Below are 20739 nucleotides of genomic sequence, written 5' to 3'. Positions count from 1 at the left end.
TTAACAAAGCTTAATATAATGTATTTAATACAACTTAATATTCTTATATTAATTAATATTTGGTGTCTAACATATCTTAATATTCTGTGCTTAACACAATTAGCTATTTTGTGTCAAACAAAACTTGACATTTTTATTTAATTAATATTTATTTCACTACCGATTAAGATTGGCTTCCAGGCCGTAAAGCTCTACAATGCATGTCTTTTCTGACAGTGTGCATTTAATACTACTTCCGACGCCATATAACCGTAAATAAAATGTGATGAGTGCGTCTTTAAATAAAATATTTCCTTCCCTAATACTACGTATCCAAAGTGTACAATATAGCTTGTGTTCTGTTACGCACGTTACATGATGAAAATCAATTTTAACACATTTTTGTCCACTCATGGTGATGTTTATCAGTGATGATCACCACAAGTGAGATGAAAAGAGAAAAGCGTGGCCGATGACGCTGCAATATAGCACTCAATATACACCACTAGACTGTATCCTGGTAACAAGTGGTCCATTTCAATAACAATGACATTAAATCAATAACAATACAAAGAGCAAACAATATTTTCCTATTTAATGTCATATTCCCGTGCTCTATGAGATATATATTTTTTTAAATCGTAGAATAACCACCAAAATCACAGCCACCGTTTTACAACAGGTTAAAACAGCCTCGTCTGTGTCACACTATTAGTATTCGGGTCTGACGAATAACGGTTGAAACCACCCAAAATGAATGTAAAATTACCCGAATCGGAAGCTGAGGTCACAGTGTGAAAACCGTGTCTTTATCTTTTATGGGTGGACAGACGGGTATAGGGTATATATTTGTTTAGAAATATGTCTACACATCGTTTACCTACTAGTATATAACATGTGGAATATATTCATGATCATTGACACATATGTCACACGTGTGTCACGTTTGTGATATATCAGTGATACATTATGTTAATGATAATGTGTTATTTATAAACACAGCCTCTACCCACAACCACTTAACACTGGGGACAACGGTTTTCCATAGAAACACAAAAACAAACAAACAAGCAATGTCTTCCCTGTCGCATTAGTAACAAATCGTTTGACTTACCTTCCGTTCTTTGTGACGATCATTTCATTGGTAAACTCCTTGAATTTTTCCCAGAGTTCCTTATCTTCTAGTTTCACAGACAACTGCCTCTCGGTGGGGTCTCCCTTCTCGCTACCCACCGTCATCTCGCTGTCGACGGCGTTTAGTAGGTGGTTAATATCCACTTGCTTCATGGTGTTGTCGGGACTCTGACCGCCGCCGCCGCCGCGTTCGCCCAAGTCGCAGGATGGTGCTGAATCTAACATCAGGGGGGCAGGCTTCAGTTCGTTCAGATCCAGGGTGACCGTGTTTCGCTTACTGCTGCAAGGAGGCTACTAAATGTCTAACTCAATGAGGTTACATTTGTTTACAAACGTGTAATTCAAGAAGACGCAAACCCATGCGATTCACTCGCGGCGGCTCCTCCCACTTAAAATCGCCCGACCAATCAGCGATGAGTCACCGGCGATGGGCGGTCACCGAACGTGTGAGCTGGTTGGTTGAAAAGATGATTAGGAAAATAAATGTAGTTCAATCTGTGTAGAAAAAAGGAAACAAAATAATTAAACGGACCCGAAGTAACATAAGAAAAAAAAAGTAATTAAATGTCACAATAGTTAAACTAAATTCTCGGCGACCACGTCTCGACCCCTTTTTTGTGTATACGCAAGAAACTTGTCACCTGTATATTCTTTTAACGGAGACGAATCGTGAAATCTCGCCCCGCTCCGGTTATCTCGACGATCACTTATAAACGTGCAACTACCCCAAATAAAAAGATCAGCTAGACAAATGGAATTACTCGCTATAATGTGCAACTGCCATTCAAGTGGACACTTGTGTTTGTTCAATGAGGGACAATCTGGTCTAATAAGCTTAGTATAGATTAATCCGGCAAAAGTAGATCTACCGCCGCGCGCTGCCGGTGTTGCTTTAAGAAAATATTACCACGTTTAATATTCTAAGGAAGCCCAACTGACTTTCTCCCTATCTTAAAGCTACATTTTTACTAGGTGATTTTTGTGGATATTAGAAACTTAAAAGTTTATTATGGGCTTTAAAATAATGGCGCTCATATTTTTTTTGCTTGGAATATTACACATCTAATGTATTTTGTTGTTCTAATGTCACGGTTGTACACAGAAGAGGGCAGGGGAGTTTCCCCCGGGCCCCTTGAAGACCCCCAAAGTTATCTATTTTTTTAGTTTAACTTGAGAAGATCATGTATTACTGTGCCTTCTTTCTGTTTCTTCTTCATTATTCTTTTCCACCACTCTCCCCGCACCCCTCAGTTATTTTTAGCTAGACACGGTCCTAAATTTGGGTAACTTGTGCCCAGTCCTTATGTATATTACATTATATGCAATAAAATGAATTCATACTTTTATTTTTTATTTTACAACAAAGCTGATTTTGAGTTTAGTTAAATTGTCTTCTTTCCGGCCTGATGGCTAGAACACAAGTGTAATTTCTGCATATAGCGGACGAATGAATCGTGCACCTTTAACTGCCAAGGAAGTCGAGCTTGCTTTCTCTAACTTCTCTTCGCATATAGGCGCCAACTTATGATATTGTACCACAAACACACGAGTAACTCCAGCCACAACGCAGAGAGTGTGGGAGTCTCGCCTATTGTAGGAAAACCCAGGGCAAGCGACAGTGGTCCAGGAATGTATCTCTTAATGTTAACGAACCTTGATGGATTAAATGGAAAATATATCTTGGCAGACACGTGTGAAAACATACCGTTTTACAGGCATTATGTTAAGTGAATAGCACTGCGACTAACTCGGATTGCCACTTGAATGGTGGAGAATGCGAGCTTTTGTTGTAGGCCGTGTCACAATTAGATCTAGACCCCGCAGTGATTGTAGCGATCAGAGATCGAGAATACGAACCAGTCGGCATTAATATACGTATTATGTACACGTAGCTTATTTGCTTTAATTCAGATTAAATTCATTAAAAAAAATCCCCAAACAAACATGTAATGGCTAATTTTAAATGCATGCCAGTTTCAAAGATCTCCAAATGCTCTTTATATGTACATTAATTTTAAATATTCCCCAAATACGCACATTATTTTATATATATTAATTTTTAAATACTTGCAAATACAATTTGTATTTGATAATTTTGACACTTACCCTTCAACGGAAACATGCTACATTAGCAGTAAGAGATCTGTTAAAATATGATATACCAGTTGTGGGGCACCGGCCTCGGTGGCGCAGTGGTTAAGCCATCAGACTACAGGCGGGTAGGTACAGGGTTCGCAGCCCGGTACCAGCTCCCACCCAGAGCGAGTTCTTAAGGGCTCAGTGGGTAGGTGTAAGGCCACTACACCCTCTTCTCTCTCACTAACCACTAACCAACTAACAACTAACGCACTGTCCTGGATAGACAGCCCAGATAGCTAAGGTGTGTGCCCAGGACAGCGTGCTTGAACCTTAATTGGATATAAGCGCGAAAATATAGGTTGAAATGAAAAATGAAATATGGGGCACTGGTTGGGTATATGCTTTCAGATATTACTATCTATTAAAATGAGTTGCTACTGTGTCATCTTGTTTTTAATTATATATTTAGGTAAATTAAAGGTACATTCTCAAACTTGCGAGTACAAGTATCATATTTCGTTATTTTGACATGTATTTGTGATAAATAATTATAAATTGGTCGATCCCTAATATAATATTTACATAAATAATTGAAGAGTATCAAAATTGTAATGAGTTGCAAGAGAATTGTGAAGTACATAGAAACTATTCATCGCCTATCAATGCATTTTGCAATAATATACATTTCTTAGTTATAAATTTATGAAATAGTAGTAAATGAAAGTATTTGGATGTAATATTCTGCGGGCATATATTCAAGGTATAATCTATACATTTCACAAGAAAAATTAATACTTTTTTTTAGTATTATGAGACGCTCTCTATTAAATCTTACCATATTAAAAACATCAGAAGATATAATCCAGAAGATATTAATAAATTAATAACATGTCAGTGTTACAAGTGAATCCAATAATATATATACCCAATTTAATATACATTATTTATGTATGTATGTATGTATGTATGTATGTGTGTATGTGTGTATGTATGTATGTATGTATGTATATATGTATGTATGTATATATGTGTGTGTATTTATATCTATATTAATATGTGTGTGTGTGTGTGTGTGCGTGCGTGCGTGTGTGTGTGTGTGTGTGTGTAATTCAGTTAACATGCTACCCGTTTTGTTTTTATTTCACCTAAACTGTTTTTAATGCTGTTTTATTTTTCAATATATAATAAATTACAGCTGTTGTACCCAGTACATATATAGTGTGCCCGTGAACAGCCATTGCATATGTATTGTTTGCTATGAAGTGATATATGAGTATTGGTTTAAATACACGAAGTAAAACAATCTGACAGCAGCTAATTGTGATTTACAGTTCTGATTAATACATTACAGTTAAATTTGACACCTATATCCGCACACCGTATTGTTTATCAAACCTAACCGTTATATCGGTGATAATGTGTGTACTGTCAGAACGACGTAAGTATCTCTCCGCATGTGTGTTTCAAATAGTACAAGTACACTTAATATCCCGCACGATGTACCTAACAATAAAATTAACATGAGCTTTAACATACACGTTTTCAAAAAAAATATTCATGTTTAGATCAATCTGAATTCTGCCGATGTATAATATGTTTATATTTCTAGACGTTATATATGATTATGTTTCGACAGCGAATGAACATTATGACTGTTTTAATGTCATACAGATATATTGATTTATTTATACACCTGCTTTCTAATTATCGAACACATAGAAAACTTTATTGCGTCTTGTCTCTGTTTCCTTTATTCTTTCGTTCTTTCTTTCTTTCAAAAATATTTATTTCTCTTCATATTTAAAGTGCAAAAGTATATTACTGTCGTAACATGTATGTATTATGGAAAAGGTCTAGTAAGTTGTATAACTTGTGCCTAATCCATTTATTCTTTCAAAAAGCATAACAATCAATTTGTACACATGTTTATAAATTTATGTTGTTATTACCACTTATATACATTTCTTATATTATTTCACTCACACTAATATTAAAAAAGATCATATGCTGATACAATGTTTTGCTAACACAAATTAGTTTACTATTTATACTTGCTATTTAGGTTATTATTACATGTTTATCGTAAATAATAAACGTATTATTAGAAGCGGATTCAAAATGCTTTTGTTATACTAAGGCGTCTACGTTACTTTAAAGTCAGGATCGACTAAATATGCAAATAAAAGCAATAATAGTTGGTGAATATTGGTTTTAAAATGCCTTCCTCATCCTTCTCTTTCATTTGGTCATTTATACAACTTTCAAATGTAATTGCTTACTATAGAAAAACAACACTAATTATAAGGGGAAAACAAAACATATTTTATATACTGCAGAACAATAAAAACGCGAATATTGATTTAATTTTTGTTTTAATTTGTTCAGAATTATTCAGTTTGAATCCCAGGAGTTGTTGTGTCTATTAAATTTATAAATGTCTTGTTAGGCCCATTTTAATAGTCTATTTACCGAATTAATGTTACCATGCAATAAATAAATAGATAAATTAATATAAAAACCTTTGTGCTTCTTTTGTAATTCATTATATTACAAAGATCTAGTTTAAATAAATATTATTATTACTTTAAAAGAGTTTAAAATTAATATATTTTACTTTAAGAATTACTTACTAGTCTAGTACAACTAGCATATCTAAGACACAGTAAAGTATAATAGTACTCTGAGACTATTTGAAAACCAACTACTTTATATGGAAAAATTCTTAAAACATAATGATTATAAAGCCAGGTTATCTGAACATTAAATAATTCGAAAATAAAATTGTTAATGCAAAGGTTTATTGGAATTTATTATTATTATTATTATTATTATTATTATTATTATTAATAATTTGATCAACATTTTTGTTTTTTGCTTTTTAGTGCATAATATTAGGTATAACTAATACATAATCATCACAAAATTAAATTCGCAATTAACAGATATTTATGTTAATCTGTTAACGAATAGTTTATATCATTGAATTTTTAAATTGAAATCGTTATAAAATTATGTTTGTTGTGATAAGTATGAATTATATATAGCTAGTAATATTTTATATGGAATTGATTCAAAATGATAAGTTTATGTCTTGGTATAAAAGTTTCACATATAAAATGAAGATGACGAAATATAAAATACATGATTTATATCAGTGTTTGCAAACATAATTAATTAAAATAACATTTTAGGATAGTTTTATTTTGTAAAACGATAAATAAGGATTCAACCGTTTAACTGTTTTCTTCTCCTTTATTCTGTATTAATTAATAAATCTATAGTGATGTTGTTAAAACAAACTTTAACTTTAACTTTATTATTATTACTATTACTATTACTATTACTATTATTATTATTATTATTATTATTATTATTATATATATTTATATACATACATACATACACACACACACACACACACACACACACACACACACACACACACACACACATATATATATATATATATATATATATATATATATATATACATATATATATACACACACACACACACACACACACACACACACACACACACACATGTAGACATCAGAAGAAACCCGCTACAGTTTTACTACTGTAGAAAGGTATATAATATATGCACTTCCCCACAGACAGGAAAGCACATACCACGGTCTTTGACCAGTTGTGATGCACTAGTTGGAACGACAAAACCCGCAATCAGTTTAATAATAATAAATTCACAGACAGATTTAAAAATAACTGGTGTAATTTGAATAAAATAAATAAATAAATAAATAAATAAATAAATAAAGCAAGAAAGAAATATTAACAAATATGTATGTCTTGCTGATAACACTGAATGTAGATTTATACAATAAATGACAATATCTATACCAGGGGTCTCGTTTAACACATGTTAGACGCCTAACAACTTATAATTAGAAAATGTGCTGAGTAATGCTATTACTTATTTTTCTTCATTAAAATACACACATCGATCGGGTATACATGCTAAAACGTCAATACAAAGAAAGAAACAAAAACGTCATCAATTATTGATCAGGTTTAACAATGTTAAAGATATATATTTGACATGCACAGAATATCAAAAGAAAGGGGGGAAAAAGGGGGGAAGTTATATATTATTAAACAAAATCAGGTCTACCTCTTAATTTTCAAAGAAAATATATCTCTACCAACATATAAACAAAGTAACCGGCTATTGCTTGTTATAAGATTACACCCCCATGGAGATAAGAGGCGCTAAGTCACTCTGGGGGATTGAGACATCAAAGACATACCAATAAACCTGTACCGCGTGGCGGCCGGTCAATTAGTTACTGAGTGGCCATGCGCTCGCCGGACGGCCATATGTCGTACTTAAAAACACGGGTATTTACAGCCATTCCCCCTATTTCTGAATGATCGGAGCTAATAAAAAGTGGACAAGATGTTTGAGTTTACTATAGTCATATTTCCCGCTTACGTAATTGACCCTGCTTGAACACGCGCGCCGGGCACCTTCCTCAATTTGTCTGGTAATGTTGGCGAAATCAAAGAAAACACCAGAGAAACTGACTCCGCTTGTTCATTTCCAGGTCTCGTTTTTGAGCAGTCATATATTTCATATATTGTCAATTTCAATTAGACCTAGCATTGACGTAGTTCTTTAATCAACCCTTCTTGTTCATAGTGTTTGGGCAGTCGTAATTCAACTGGAATTAAATTAAAGTAGAACTTAGTTCTTTTCCTATTCGCCAGGCACAATACAGAAGGGTCAGACCTTGGGGTGGGGGTGGGGGTGTATAATGGGGTGGGGGCTAGGGACAGCTGCTCTCTATAAATATACAAAATGTGCCCTTTAAATTTTAAAGTGTTTCTTTTGTCTAGCTGGAAAATTATTGTACTCTGATTATTATTCTTAGCACCCCACTGGCTTTGCAGTTCACCCGGAAAATGTGAAAAGTTTTAAAGTTTAAGAATGGTTAAGTACGAGCATGTTCTGAACAGTTCATATAATGTTAATATCAAATCTTGCAACAACTTCGTTGTTAAACCCGACCCTCCTGGAAATTCTCAACACTAACAATTTCGTATGGTCATGTTTGTGGGTTTCTCTTAGGTACCGAGTTCGATTAACCAAGTACTGTTCCAATGAAGAGTACGTGCCCATGACAGCGTGCTTGAACCGTCGGTTCAGTTTGAGCAGAGAATGTCAAATGGATGTATTACAAATATTTGGTTGTTTATTTCTCATAGCTGTTTAGCGTTAGATTGTCATGGCGTCTACGTCTTATTATTGCTATCGTGTGTGCGCGAAAAGTAATTTTTCCAGTTTTAAAAATAAATGTTCATTTTATTATATTGTTTTGAGTGTATTGAAATTTTAAAATATATTTTAGTCCGCAGTCAGGCAAAAACATCTGGCTTTTTAAGTCTGGCCTTTGACCTGTCATACTATTTTAAAATGCAAACAGCAAAACTATGAATATTTGGTTGACGTCTGGTTTATTCTCAAGTCTGAAAAGTCCTATTTCAGTTTAAATTAAACCTTATCAATAAAAACTATTTTTGATTATCCATTTGTTTAGCCGCGTATCTTTGTTTATTTTTATTAAAAAAACGTTCGTGCGTAGTTGTCTTTTTGTGGTTTTGGGGATGTTTTTTCCTTTTCTTGTTTTGCTTTAAATGTTTATAAAAACAGTTATTATTAAGATCGTTTACAAGTACAATATTACACATCTTAGCGACGAAGAGCTCGTAGATTAACATCAACTGTGTTAATTGTGTTAATACCCTTTGGTCAACTTAACCAGGGGAGATTATCAAATTAGAGAAAGCTGTGAAACAAGACGGTGTGACGCAGGCAACACGTGCCTCCGACGTGCAAACTGTAGCACACATTCGTTAATACACGTGGTCCCAAACGACATCGTGTCAAATAGGTCATTACTCTAGACACGCGTTCACAGTGCCTTTAAATCTTCCTTAGTAGAATATCTGGAACAATTTCCTTTCATTTGACTGCATACAATGTCTCCAAGTTTAAAGTGTTAAAACTGCATTATAACCAAAACATTTATTTTTCTTTTTTTCTTTTTTTTCTTTACCCTGAATTTCATGCCCACATAAAATTACAGTGGTGTTGTTACATAAAACAAACTTTTAACGTTTAACTTTAATTGATGATTATCAAAATTCGGCATAAACAGTGGTAGGCCTATCGATAGCGAAATATATATAGTAGATAGGTGTGTTCGAAACCCTAGTGGTATATGGACACGTTAAACAAGTTACTAAGCTAAAGCTATAGTAGATCGAAAATCTTTATTACGTTTCCCAGGGCGAGGTGTAGCCTAATGGTAAAGCGCTCGCCTGATGCACGGTAGGTTTAGGATCGATCCCCGTAGGTGGGCCCATTAGGCTATTTCTCGCTCTAGCCAGTGCAACACGACAGGTATACCAAAACCCATGGTATGTGCTATCGTGTCTGTGGGATGGTGCCTATAAAAGATCCCTTGCTACTAACTGAAAAATGTAGCGAGTTTTCTCTCTAAGACGATACCTATATGATTAATGAATTAATGTCCTCTGGTGATGTCGTTAAACAAACCAAACATTAATTTTATCATTACGTTTCCATTAAAAGAGCAGCTATCATTTTTTTTCCAGTACGGCGATGCAATTCAAACTGAAACTGTGACGTCACATGTTAATTTGTCGGTCACCCTTATAGGGCTATAATATAATATAAATTGATAAATTATAGTAAATGGAATTATGTGGAGTATAATCGTCATGCTTTACAAGAAAAATTAGTAAAAATTTGTTTGGATAAAATGCAGTTTTGAAACTACTTCTTTCATTTTTGTTAAGTAAACACCAATTTCATAAAAGATAAAGGAATTAATTCATATTAATAGGAATCCAAGCCTAGCGATGGAGCCCTATTATAATGTATCTTCAACAGAGCATGAATACTTCGAGTGCGAATGCCCCCTCGACATATGTGCAGTCTCTAACTTTGACTGTAGAAATAACAACGACGACTGTAGAAATAACAATGGAGACTGAAACTTAACTAAGTGAAAATAAAATCAGTTTGTTCCAACTGATTTGATGTAAATCTTAAATCAATTTAAATAGAGAATAATACATGAGTGGCCATTAGTAAAAAGTAAAGTTTGTTTTATTTAACGACGCCACTAGAGCACATTGATTTTTTTATCTTATCATCGGCTATTGGACGTCAAACATATGGTAATTTTGACACTGTTTTGAAGAGGAAACCCGCTGTCGCCACATAGGCTACTCTTTTTTAGACAGACAGCAAGGGATCTTTTATTTGCGCTTGCCACAGGCAGGATAGCACAGACCATGGCCTTTGTTGAACCAGTTATGGATCACTGGTCGGTGCAAGTGGTTTACACCTACCCATTGAGCCTTGCGGAGCACTCACTCAGGATTTGGAGTCGGTATCTGGATTAAAAATCCCATGCCTCGACTGGGATCCGAACCCAGTACCTACCAGCCTGTAGACCGATGGCCTGCCACGACGCCACCGAGGCCGGTGAGTGGTCATTAGATACATTTATCTCATAACGAGTTGTTTTAAAATGTATCTAATGAGCGAAAGCGAGTTTGATACGTTTTTAAACAACGAGTTGTGAGATAAATGGTATCTAACGGACACGAATGTATTATTTTATTTCTTACATATCCTTAAAACCCCCCAGGTTTTAAGCACATTTTAACATCTTTTTCGACTAAAAGTTACTTACCGCTGTTGCACTTGTATCTGACTTACGCGTCACAGACACATGATTGCCAGGTTAACTATACGTCAAAGTGTAATCGATTTTCACCGTGCTGTTTTTTTTATTGGAAGTATGGCACTGGTGACCTGGTCATCACTTAGGAGCAGCCAGTCGTATGTCTTGAAATTGTTAACACACGTACGTGTGTAAACAACTATGTGTTATCGAAAATAACGCATGGTGTTCTAACCAACGGGTGTGTAAGAATTCTATTTTAACAGGCATGGCGCTATTTGTTTATAAATCTGAAAAGGAATAGAATAAAAAAATAGATGGGCTAATCCCCGAAAATGTATTAATTTATCGTGAAATAAAATGTTTTTATTTTCTATCACATTTCCTCTGAGACAAGTAAATTAATAATTATTAATAAACATTTGTATTATTATTCAGAATACCACTGTGATCACTGCGAGTATAACCACGTGCGACATTCATTTGACTGGAAGTGATAATTTTAAACTTACATGTGAGGGTTTGTCCTTTTAATAAACATGATGTTTCGCCTTGAAAAGGAAAGTTGTTTTCTTTCGAGACAGTTGACGATTGAAACTGCCTACAGCTTCACTTAGCAAATGGACAGCGCCATGCGCAAATGGATGTGTATAGAATTATATGTTTTTTTTTTGCAGAAGTATTGCTCAAATTATTTTGACGGTGATGTACAGGCGCCGGGACGGCACATAGCTTAGTGGTAAACATTTTGTCAAATGCATGGTCGGTCTAGGATTGGGCATTTCTTGTTCTAGCCAGTGGTATATCAAACACCGTGGTATGTGCTATCCTGTCTGTGGGATGGTGCATATAAACTACCGACTGGGGAAATGTAGCGGATTTTCTCTCAAAGACTATATGTCAGAATTATCAAATGTTTGATATCCCATAGCCGATGATACGCGAGTCGTGTCGTTAACAAGACAAACTTTAACTGTAAGTATCCTTAGTGCTGCATGAGTACAGTGTATTCTCATAGCAGTAATTAGCGGCCATATCTGATAGCATGTCAGTACTGTAACGTCAGTACCGTAATATTGACTTTCATCTACAAATGTTTCAGATATACTCTCCAAGAGTCCATAATTTTATGCTGAATTATGTAGCCGCAAACAAAATTTAACGTCAGTTTCCCCCATGCAATGTATGTGAAATCGGCTGAGATTTGGGTTTGTTTCATGTGTACGAACAGAAAATGGAAATGGACTAATGTTGCAGGGTTCATTTAATAGGGTGTATTCCGATAAATACGAACATAGGTATATGGTAGTAGTAATTCAAATCCCTTCGAATCTTAAGTACAATCGATTCTGTAACCACAATTAGATCGGTTGATGCAAACCGATTATACCCAAAGATCCATGATGAAATTTTACAAGATTTCCAACCTTTGTTTAGTATACAGTACAATTTAACGTGTCAAGTGCATATCTTATTTAAACTTTGGTTAAATTCGGCATTACTTGATGTTATTTTACATGGCGACAACATTTGAACCCAGTCTTCATGTAAAAAGGAACCAGCGGTCATCCAATACAGCTCTTAATAACATGACATCTTTAACAGGCAATCAGAGTGAGTTTTAACAAATCAATATGAAGGGGTAAAGTTAAAGTTTATTTTGTTTAACCACATCACTAGAACACATTGATTTATTAATTGGTGTCAAACATTTGGTAATTGTCACATATGGTCTTAAAGAGGACACCCGCAAGGGATCTGTTATATATACCATTCCTGGACACACACCTCAGCTGTCTAGGCTGTCGGTCCAGAACAGTGGGTTAGTGATTAGCTAGTGGGAATGAAGTCGGTTATAATGGCTTTATACCTACCCATTGAATCGTTAAACTCAAGTCGTTGAGCCGGTACCAGGATGCGAACCCAGTACCTACTAGTCTTAAGTCCAATGGATTAACCACCACACCACCGAGGCCGGTTTTCATTGACAGCGATCTGGAATCTTACTTGAATATATGCTAAAAGAAACAATTAGGAGAAAAGTCACAATTCTGCTCTAGACGAACTCTAAGGTGGCTGTGTCCAGGATAGGCGTACTTAGACCTTATTTTGGATATGAGCACGTTAGAGGCTCTTCCATAGGTATCAATTTATATCTGTTGGGTCTGCTGCCATTTTGTTTCTGTGCATACATGGCTTCAATACATATTATTTTGTTGGTTGTGGATATACCCAAAAATGCTTCTTACCCCACCTCACGCATGACCCATTCTTAAACAACCCTAAGTACTGATATAAAACAACTAGATAATAAGAGTTGTCTCCATAGTAGACCGACGAGTTTCACTTGTATACATCACATAATTAAAACCCGCGGAATATTTTATACACTGCTCCACGAGTAATGCATCATTGTATATGGTATGTGCTGTCCCCTCTTTGAGAACATGCGCATTAAAGGTCCGTTGCTACTATTTGGAAGAAGTAGCATTTGCGGTGACAGCGTCGCAGTAAGATACTAAGTAATCGTGGTTTATTATTATTATTATTATTATTATTATTATTATTATTATTATTATTATTATTTATTATTATTATTATTATTATTATTTTTATTTATTTTATAAAGATTTCTGGTTTGTGTGTAAATTTTCAAGACAATGACTCCTGACATATATGAAAAAATATACCTATTGAATAAGATTATACTATATCGATAATCTCGATATAATCGACAATACCAGGTAGTCTTTCACTACAGCACTATATTTTGTATTAAAATGTTTGGAAAATAATATTTTATTATATCATTAAATACTTTTAAAGTTGTCACAAATTAGAACTGGATAGATTTGATGTAAAATCTATTTATATTTAAATGTAATTAATAAAATCCCTATCTAACTTATAATATGTTTAAATTCTAATAAAATATATCCTCTTGCTAAGACATTTAAATTTAGGTTTTACAGAATGCCAGGATTTATGAATGTTCTCTTTCTATATCTTTGTATATTTTATGCCTATGCGCCGCAAGGTTTAAAGCGAATAAACTGTACTATACTACAGAGAAGTCATTCACACCTGTCAAGACTGTCGACAAATCTATTGTGCTGTATTTGGTACAGCGATATGATTTTGATCCCTTAATACAGAATTATACAACAGACAAAAATAAACAACCAAAATTACGCTATTGGTATTATACTTTGATTTGTGTACGTATATTGCACATGATTCTCAACCAGTTCATGAGTTGCCTTTCATTAACAAAAACCCAAAACCTTCAGAAAAATATTTTGAAACGTTTCTAATTTGAAAATGTTTATGCTTTAATGTATCATATGTTTAATCTATTTTAAACAAAAACAATCCCCCAAAACAGAGCGACAAAAACATACAAACAATCCCCCAAAACAGACCGACAAAAACATACAAACAATCCCCCAAAACAGAGCGACAAAAACATACAAACAATCCCGAATGATGACAATTACGTAACATATTTAAAAAAAAAAAAAAAAAATTGGAATAATTTTAACTAAATATTAAATCATTTGTTTAATCTATTCAAAATAAAAGCCCCCCCCACCCAAAAAAAAAAGAAAAAAAGAAAAAAAAGAAATAAGAACGACAAAAACTCACAAACAATCCCGAATGATGACAATTACATAACATATAAAAAAAAAATATTGGAATCACTTTAACCTAAATATTAAATCGACAGCTGGAATTCATTTAAAACTATTTAACGATTTTAACTAAGGTATAATATATAGTTTAAGCGAAAAAAACATTATTCTGGTCTGGTCAGAGCTGTTGTGATAAAATCCCAACTAGTAGGTCGATACGTGGGCATGTCCTACTACTTGTGGTCGTGGCATAGTTTACTTGTCTGTTTCATATTTTCATTCTGCTTTACATGTTAAATCATTTGAAATGTCCATTCTGACGCTTCAGTAGGATTAATTATTCCAATATAAACAGCTAACAAAAAGGTAATAAAAAACAATTAATTTAAATTACTCTCTCCCTAAAAAACCCACAACAAAAACAACCCCAACTCTCCCCCCCAAAAAAAAAACCCACAACAACAACCCGCCCCCCAATTTTTTTTTCTAAAATCAAGACACTGTTCTGGGTGTACAGAAATGAATCCTTATAGCAAAAAAACCCGTGAGTTTCAATTTGAGGACCATATACCTTTGATACATATCTAGACCCTAGCCCTATTCTTCAGAGATACTGTATCTTTGATATATATCTAGACCATAGCCCTATTCTTTCGAAATACTGTACCTTTGATATATATCTAGACCCTAGCCCTATTCTTCAGAGATACTGTACCTTTGATATATATCTAGACCCTAGCCCTATTCTTTCGAAATACTGTACCTTTGATATATATCTAGACCCTAGCCCTATTCTTTCGAGATACTGTACCTTTGATATATATCTAGACCATAGCCCTATTGTTTCGAGATACTGTACCTTTGATATATATCTAGACCCTAGCCCTATTCTTCAGAGATACTGTACCTTTGATATATATCTAGACCCTAGCCCTATTCTTCAGAGATACTGTACCTTTGATATATAACTAGACCCTAGCCCTATTCTTCAGAGATACTGTACCTTTGATATATATCTAGACCATAGCCCTATTCTTCAGAGATACTGTACCTTTGATATATATCTAGACCATAGCCCTATTCTTTTGAGATACTGTACCTTTGATATATATCTAGACCATAGCCCTATTCTTCAGAGATACTGTACCTTTGATATATATCTAGACCCTAGCCCTATTCTTTCGAGATACTGTACCTTTGATATATATCTAGACCCTAGCCCTATTCTTCAGAGATACTGTACCTTTGATATATATCTAGACCATAGCCCTATTCTTTCGAGATACTGTACCTTTGATATATATCTAGACCCTAGCCCTATTCTTCAGAGATACTGTACCTTTGATATATATCTAGACCATAGCCCTATTCTTTCGAGATACTGTACCTTTGATATATATCTAGACCCTAGCCCTATTCTTCAGAGATACTGTACCTTTGATATATATGTAGACCCTAGCCCTATTCTTTTGAGATACTGTACCTTTGATATATATCTAGACCCTAGCCCTATTCTTCAGAGATACTGTACCTTTGATATATATCTAGACCCTAGCCCTATTCTTTTGAGATACTGTACCTTTGATATATATCTAGACCCTAGCCCTATTCTTCAATTGTATTTTGTTTTAAACTGTAGGTGTAACAACTATAAACATGAATAAACATACAACAAAATATTATTACCATAAAATGAATATTAAATAGTGCGAGAGGGAAAAAAATCAGATCGTCAAGCTGCAACCAGTGACGAGAGAAAAGGTTTCCTGTTTTCACCTTAATCACTGTGTCTTAGTGCGCCATTGCAGAAAAGCTCAACATTTGGCATTGTTTATACAGGTGCGACCAATGATTTTGTTTAGATTTGCGGACCGAAGTTACATTCCCAATCAATCACTTGTGCAGTCCGACACTAGAACGTGCGCACGCTGTATTTGGCCAAGGATTTCTCCGTCGTCCCTGGGCAAGGTGTAGAGCGCTCTCCGCCAATGGTCAGCTCGGAACGAGGCAGCGGGCAAATACAATATGCGCGTCATCTACCAATATTTTATCAGAGACGGTTCGCGAGAAATCGCCCATTCAGTTTTTGGGTGTACTTTAGTTTTAGTGCCTGTGATATTGTGACCCCCTCTCCCCGGACAATATTTCATAGCGGAGATAGAATTCTTATGTCACCTAAGGCTGTGTAATAGATTGATTGATAGAAAACATATTTCACTGCATATAATGTATATATACACAAAAGGCTTGGACACAAGATATCCAACGTTCGAGGACCTCTCCTAATTACAAACATAATGATAGTTGTCACCAATGTAATAGATGTTACACGTTATCAAGTGGGGGAGGGGAGATATATCTTGCCTAATGGCTAATCTTGGTAATGGGAGATTGAAAGATACGTCGAAGATTCATGGGATAAACCTATGGGACCTGGGGTCTGGATGGGCGTTAGTGGCATGACTAGGGCACTGATCATATTCAGTAAAAATAAAATGTTCGGCTTTGACTTAGTGCAGGGCGTTCTGATACGTTATATTATTTTACTTTCTTTTTTTTTTTCTTCTTCTGTTTTTTCTCATTTGATGGTTATCATATGTCTTTGTTTCCGGAAGCGTAATTCCAAGAAAAATAGTTTTATGGCATTTGTTTTAATCATTTATGATTTTTTGTCCAAACTGAGTTGATGAGGATAGATTTTCCAAGTTAAATGTTTAGCTATGTCCGTTTATATCAAGGAGACATATTATAGCCAATTTTATATTCTTACACGTATGGAAAATAAATGCAATAACAGCAGGGACACTGAACATAATAATCATTATAGCAAAACAACAATATTTTGGGTGGGTAAATCGTCCATTGTTTTTAAAAAAATACGGTAGATGTTGAATAGCTTAAATAGTATGACATTTAAAAAGAATTTATATTAATTCAACTACTGTTCATTAATAAGAAAAATATACTATGTAGATTTGCGATTAACGCTCAGATACAAACCAGGTGTAAAACGAAGTTTGTATGTGTGTGTGTGTAAACATGTTTATATAAGTGTAAACTACAAATGTATTATTCTATGTATTGCCTATATACGTTTTATACCATTCCCCGTCTGCAACATTATTATAATATGTATATAATAATGCTCGTCTATCTTATGCATATAAACTGTATGCCTTTGATAAATAACAAAAAGACACCCCCCCAAAAAAAAAACACACAAAAAAAGAACAAAAAAAAAGAACCCAGATAATAACTAGCCTATATTTATTACCTTTTTTGCTGCACCTTATCTATTAGATAAACGTGTACCCTAGATTCTGTGAATAAAACACCGGTCTCAGTGGGGTATTGGTTAAGCAACTGACTTTGAGGCTGGTAGATGTTGGATAACCATTAACCCCTGTCTTGGCCCATACAGCTAAGATGTGCACCCAGATCAGCGTGCTTGAAACATCTTGATACATACAGACCCCCCCTTAATATGAATGAATGAGGGAAGAAAAATGAAAGAAGAAACAACTGGAAAAAAAACCCGAATTATATTTTAGAGGATTTTTGTTTTACAAGTGACCCGATTATTAATTCTGATATAAATTTAGCTGGGTTTTTTCTTCTTTTTTCAACGAAAGTTTATTGACAATGATTCCCCCCTTTTACAGTAGTTTAATATATCGCCGTTGCTTGTATATACCAGTATATTCTGAACAAGCAAAAAAATAACATATATAGCATAACAGAAGTAATGGGAAATGTTTTGTCTCCTACTGGGAGATGTTTTAAATTCAAAAAATTTAAATAAAGTTACATGTAATAAAATAAAACATGTTTAGTATTTTTCAATAATTCGCTATATTGATACCAGTCTTAGAGCTTCCATATACAATAAATTATGTCGGTGTTTTTGTCATATCTCTCTCTCTCTCTCTCTCTCTCTCTCTCTCTCTCTCTCTCTCTCTCTCTCTCTCTCTCTCTCTCTCTCTCTCTCTCTCTCTCTCTCTCTCTCTCTCTCTCTCTCTCTCTCACCTATATCTATCTATTCTATCTATCTATCTATCTATCTATCTATCTATCTATCTATCTATCTATCTATATATATATATATATATATATATATATATATATATATGCATGTACAACTATATAATATATGTATATTTGTTGTACATTTACAACCAAATATATATATTTTTATTATAACAAATAGAATATTTATCAAAATATTTATGCCAGTGCTATTAAGTAAAACATCAGATACAGTCATGTTTACTACCGATCCTATTTGAGATAGATACCAATTATTTATATATTATAAATTCCCATTTAATATTATAGTATCAAATACAATTGTCAGTAATAATAAATAATTTTATTTATATCTCAATAATTCATAATATCAACACTAAATTCCTCTATGTATCGCCTTTTAAAAATCTTATTTGTGACTTACTTTATTTTTTGGCAAAAATTTGTAATCCTAGAGGTAAAGTTGTTTGCTTCCTAATTCGTTTTTATATAAGACCAACTAATAATGCATTTAACACTGGAGTTTCAAGTATATTTTAATTATTTTATCATTAAGAATTTTGTTTTACTGTCGTGTGTCATTCTTCGATACTCTTTGCCTATAGTCGCTCATCTATGCCACATAAAATGTATTATTTTCCATTTTAGCACTGAAATGCCGGGTGCTAGTCTACTTGTTTGTGTTACAAAGTATTAAAACTTGACAACAAAAACCAATACGCAGTTGACTGTGACCGTTTATATCGCTAACACGAGTTCATTAAAACAAGTTTGTTTGGATTTTGCGTTTGTAAATTATGTAATGGTATCGCGAGGTCATTGCTGCTTTAAATAAAATCTTATGCACAGAGTTTACAACTAATAGGTTTATATTACGTAGAATTCAATACTCAATTCGTTTACAAAGAGAATGTTGTGATGTTTACAGATGAATTTATTCTCATACTAGTATTCGAATAATAAAACCCAATGATACTGGAGATACATTTAGTGAGATATGAATAAATGCTGTAAGACAAATAGCTGCAAATCTGGTCTATATGATATTAATAACAATAGGCAATGCAGTTATAATAGTATAAACGGCTATAATACATATGTTTGTTTTTCAATATGTCATTTTCAAATAATGCAAATCAAATATATAGCGACATTAGGTTATTCAATTATAAAATTAAAATAGCTGCAGTGTTTTTGTTTTGTTTTGTTTTTGTATTCTTTTGTTTTTGTTTTCTTTTGTTTTTGTTTGTTGGTGTTTTTTTGTTTTTTGTCTTTTTAATACATATGTTTTAAAAACATAATTTGAATTTGCCACATACACCAATGTTGAATAAACGAATACCAGAATTTCACGAAGTCCTAAATCATGTAGTCCTCAACAGTTTGATAATGAATGAGGTTTTTTTGACAGTACCACGAATGTCCTAAATGTTCAGTATAGTGTCCACCTTATATAAACGTTTTTTTCAATTTCAGCTTTTTCACCAAATGTTTGGTGAACGGCACCCGAAACAAACACAAGTACCTAAACTTACACTCGTTAGTCCCGCAGAGTTAGGGAGTTTTCTCCATTAAACAGAGTCAGTGAAACTGATAATTAGTTTCGTATTTGCCGAGCGTGTCATAGTTGTTCTCTGCTTGCCCTGCCCTTTACGCCCTTGTACACGCGGTTTGAACCAAAAATAAATGTTACTGTCTATTTATCGGAGCCTCGTGGACCCCGGCGCGGTGTCGAACACTTTGTGTTTCCGTGTTATGATATCTCAAACAAGACAAGTTACTCCCGCGTGCTACTATTTGTCCTCGACGTACAAGTTTACTTATCATTGTCGGATTCTAGCCAAATATAACACTGGCATAAAAGCATACCAAATAAGTACCACCGACTTTCGGTCACCGTTCGAGCGACACTGTAGAAAAAATATTGTAATTTATCACTAATTATATTGACAATTTGACGAAACATCGCGAACACCTCGGGACACAATGGAACCGAGCGCGGACGGTCGTCTGTTCAAGGACGAAGATGTGTCCACTGGGTTGCTACTACCAGATCTCCATTTCAGGGTGGCGACTTCTTCTTCGGTTTTTTCCCCACCTTTTAAAGAAGAACACCAACGTAGTCTTAATGGGCGACGTGACAAACAAAC

At 34.2% G+C, this 20739-nt stretch overlaps 1 protein-coding gene across 1 annotated transcript in view; it reads right to left on the bottom strand.

The window, feature by feature from the left end:
• LOC121370685 (T-box transcription factor T homolog 1-like) overlaps nucleotides 1-20605 on the bottom strand; it is a 51620-nt gene extending 31015 nt beyond the window's left edge. The window contains exons 1-2 of the mRNA XM_041496084.1: nucleotides 20565-20605; nucleotides 1094-1608 (exon numbers count right to left, since the gene is read on the bottom strand). Of these exons, the coding sequence (XP_041352018.1) occupies nucleotides 1094-1338 (245 nt within the window). The 5' untranslated portion in view covers nucleotides 1339-1608; nucleotides 20565-20605. The remainder of the gene's footprint in view (nucleotides 1-1093; nucleotides 1609-20564) is intronic.
• Nucleotides 20606-20739: the final 134 nt, after the last annotated feature.

This window comes from Gigantopelta aegis, chromosome 4 (assembly GCF_016097555.1).
Source record: "Gigantopelta aegis isolate Gae_Host chromosome 4, Gae_host_genome, whole genome shotgun sequence".
Classification (NCBI taxonomy): Eukaryota; Metazoa; Mollusca; class Gastropoda; order Neomphalida; family Peltospiridae; genus Gigantopelta; species Gigantopelta aegis.
This window is presented reverse-complemented; position numbering and strand designations above follow the sequence as displayed.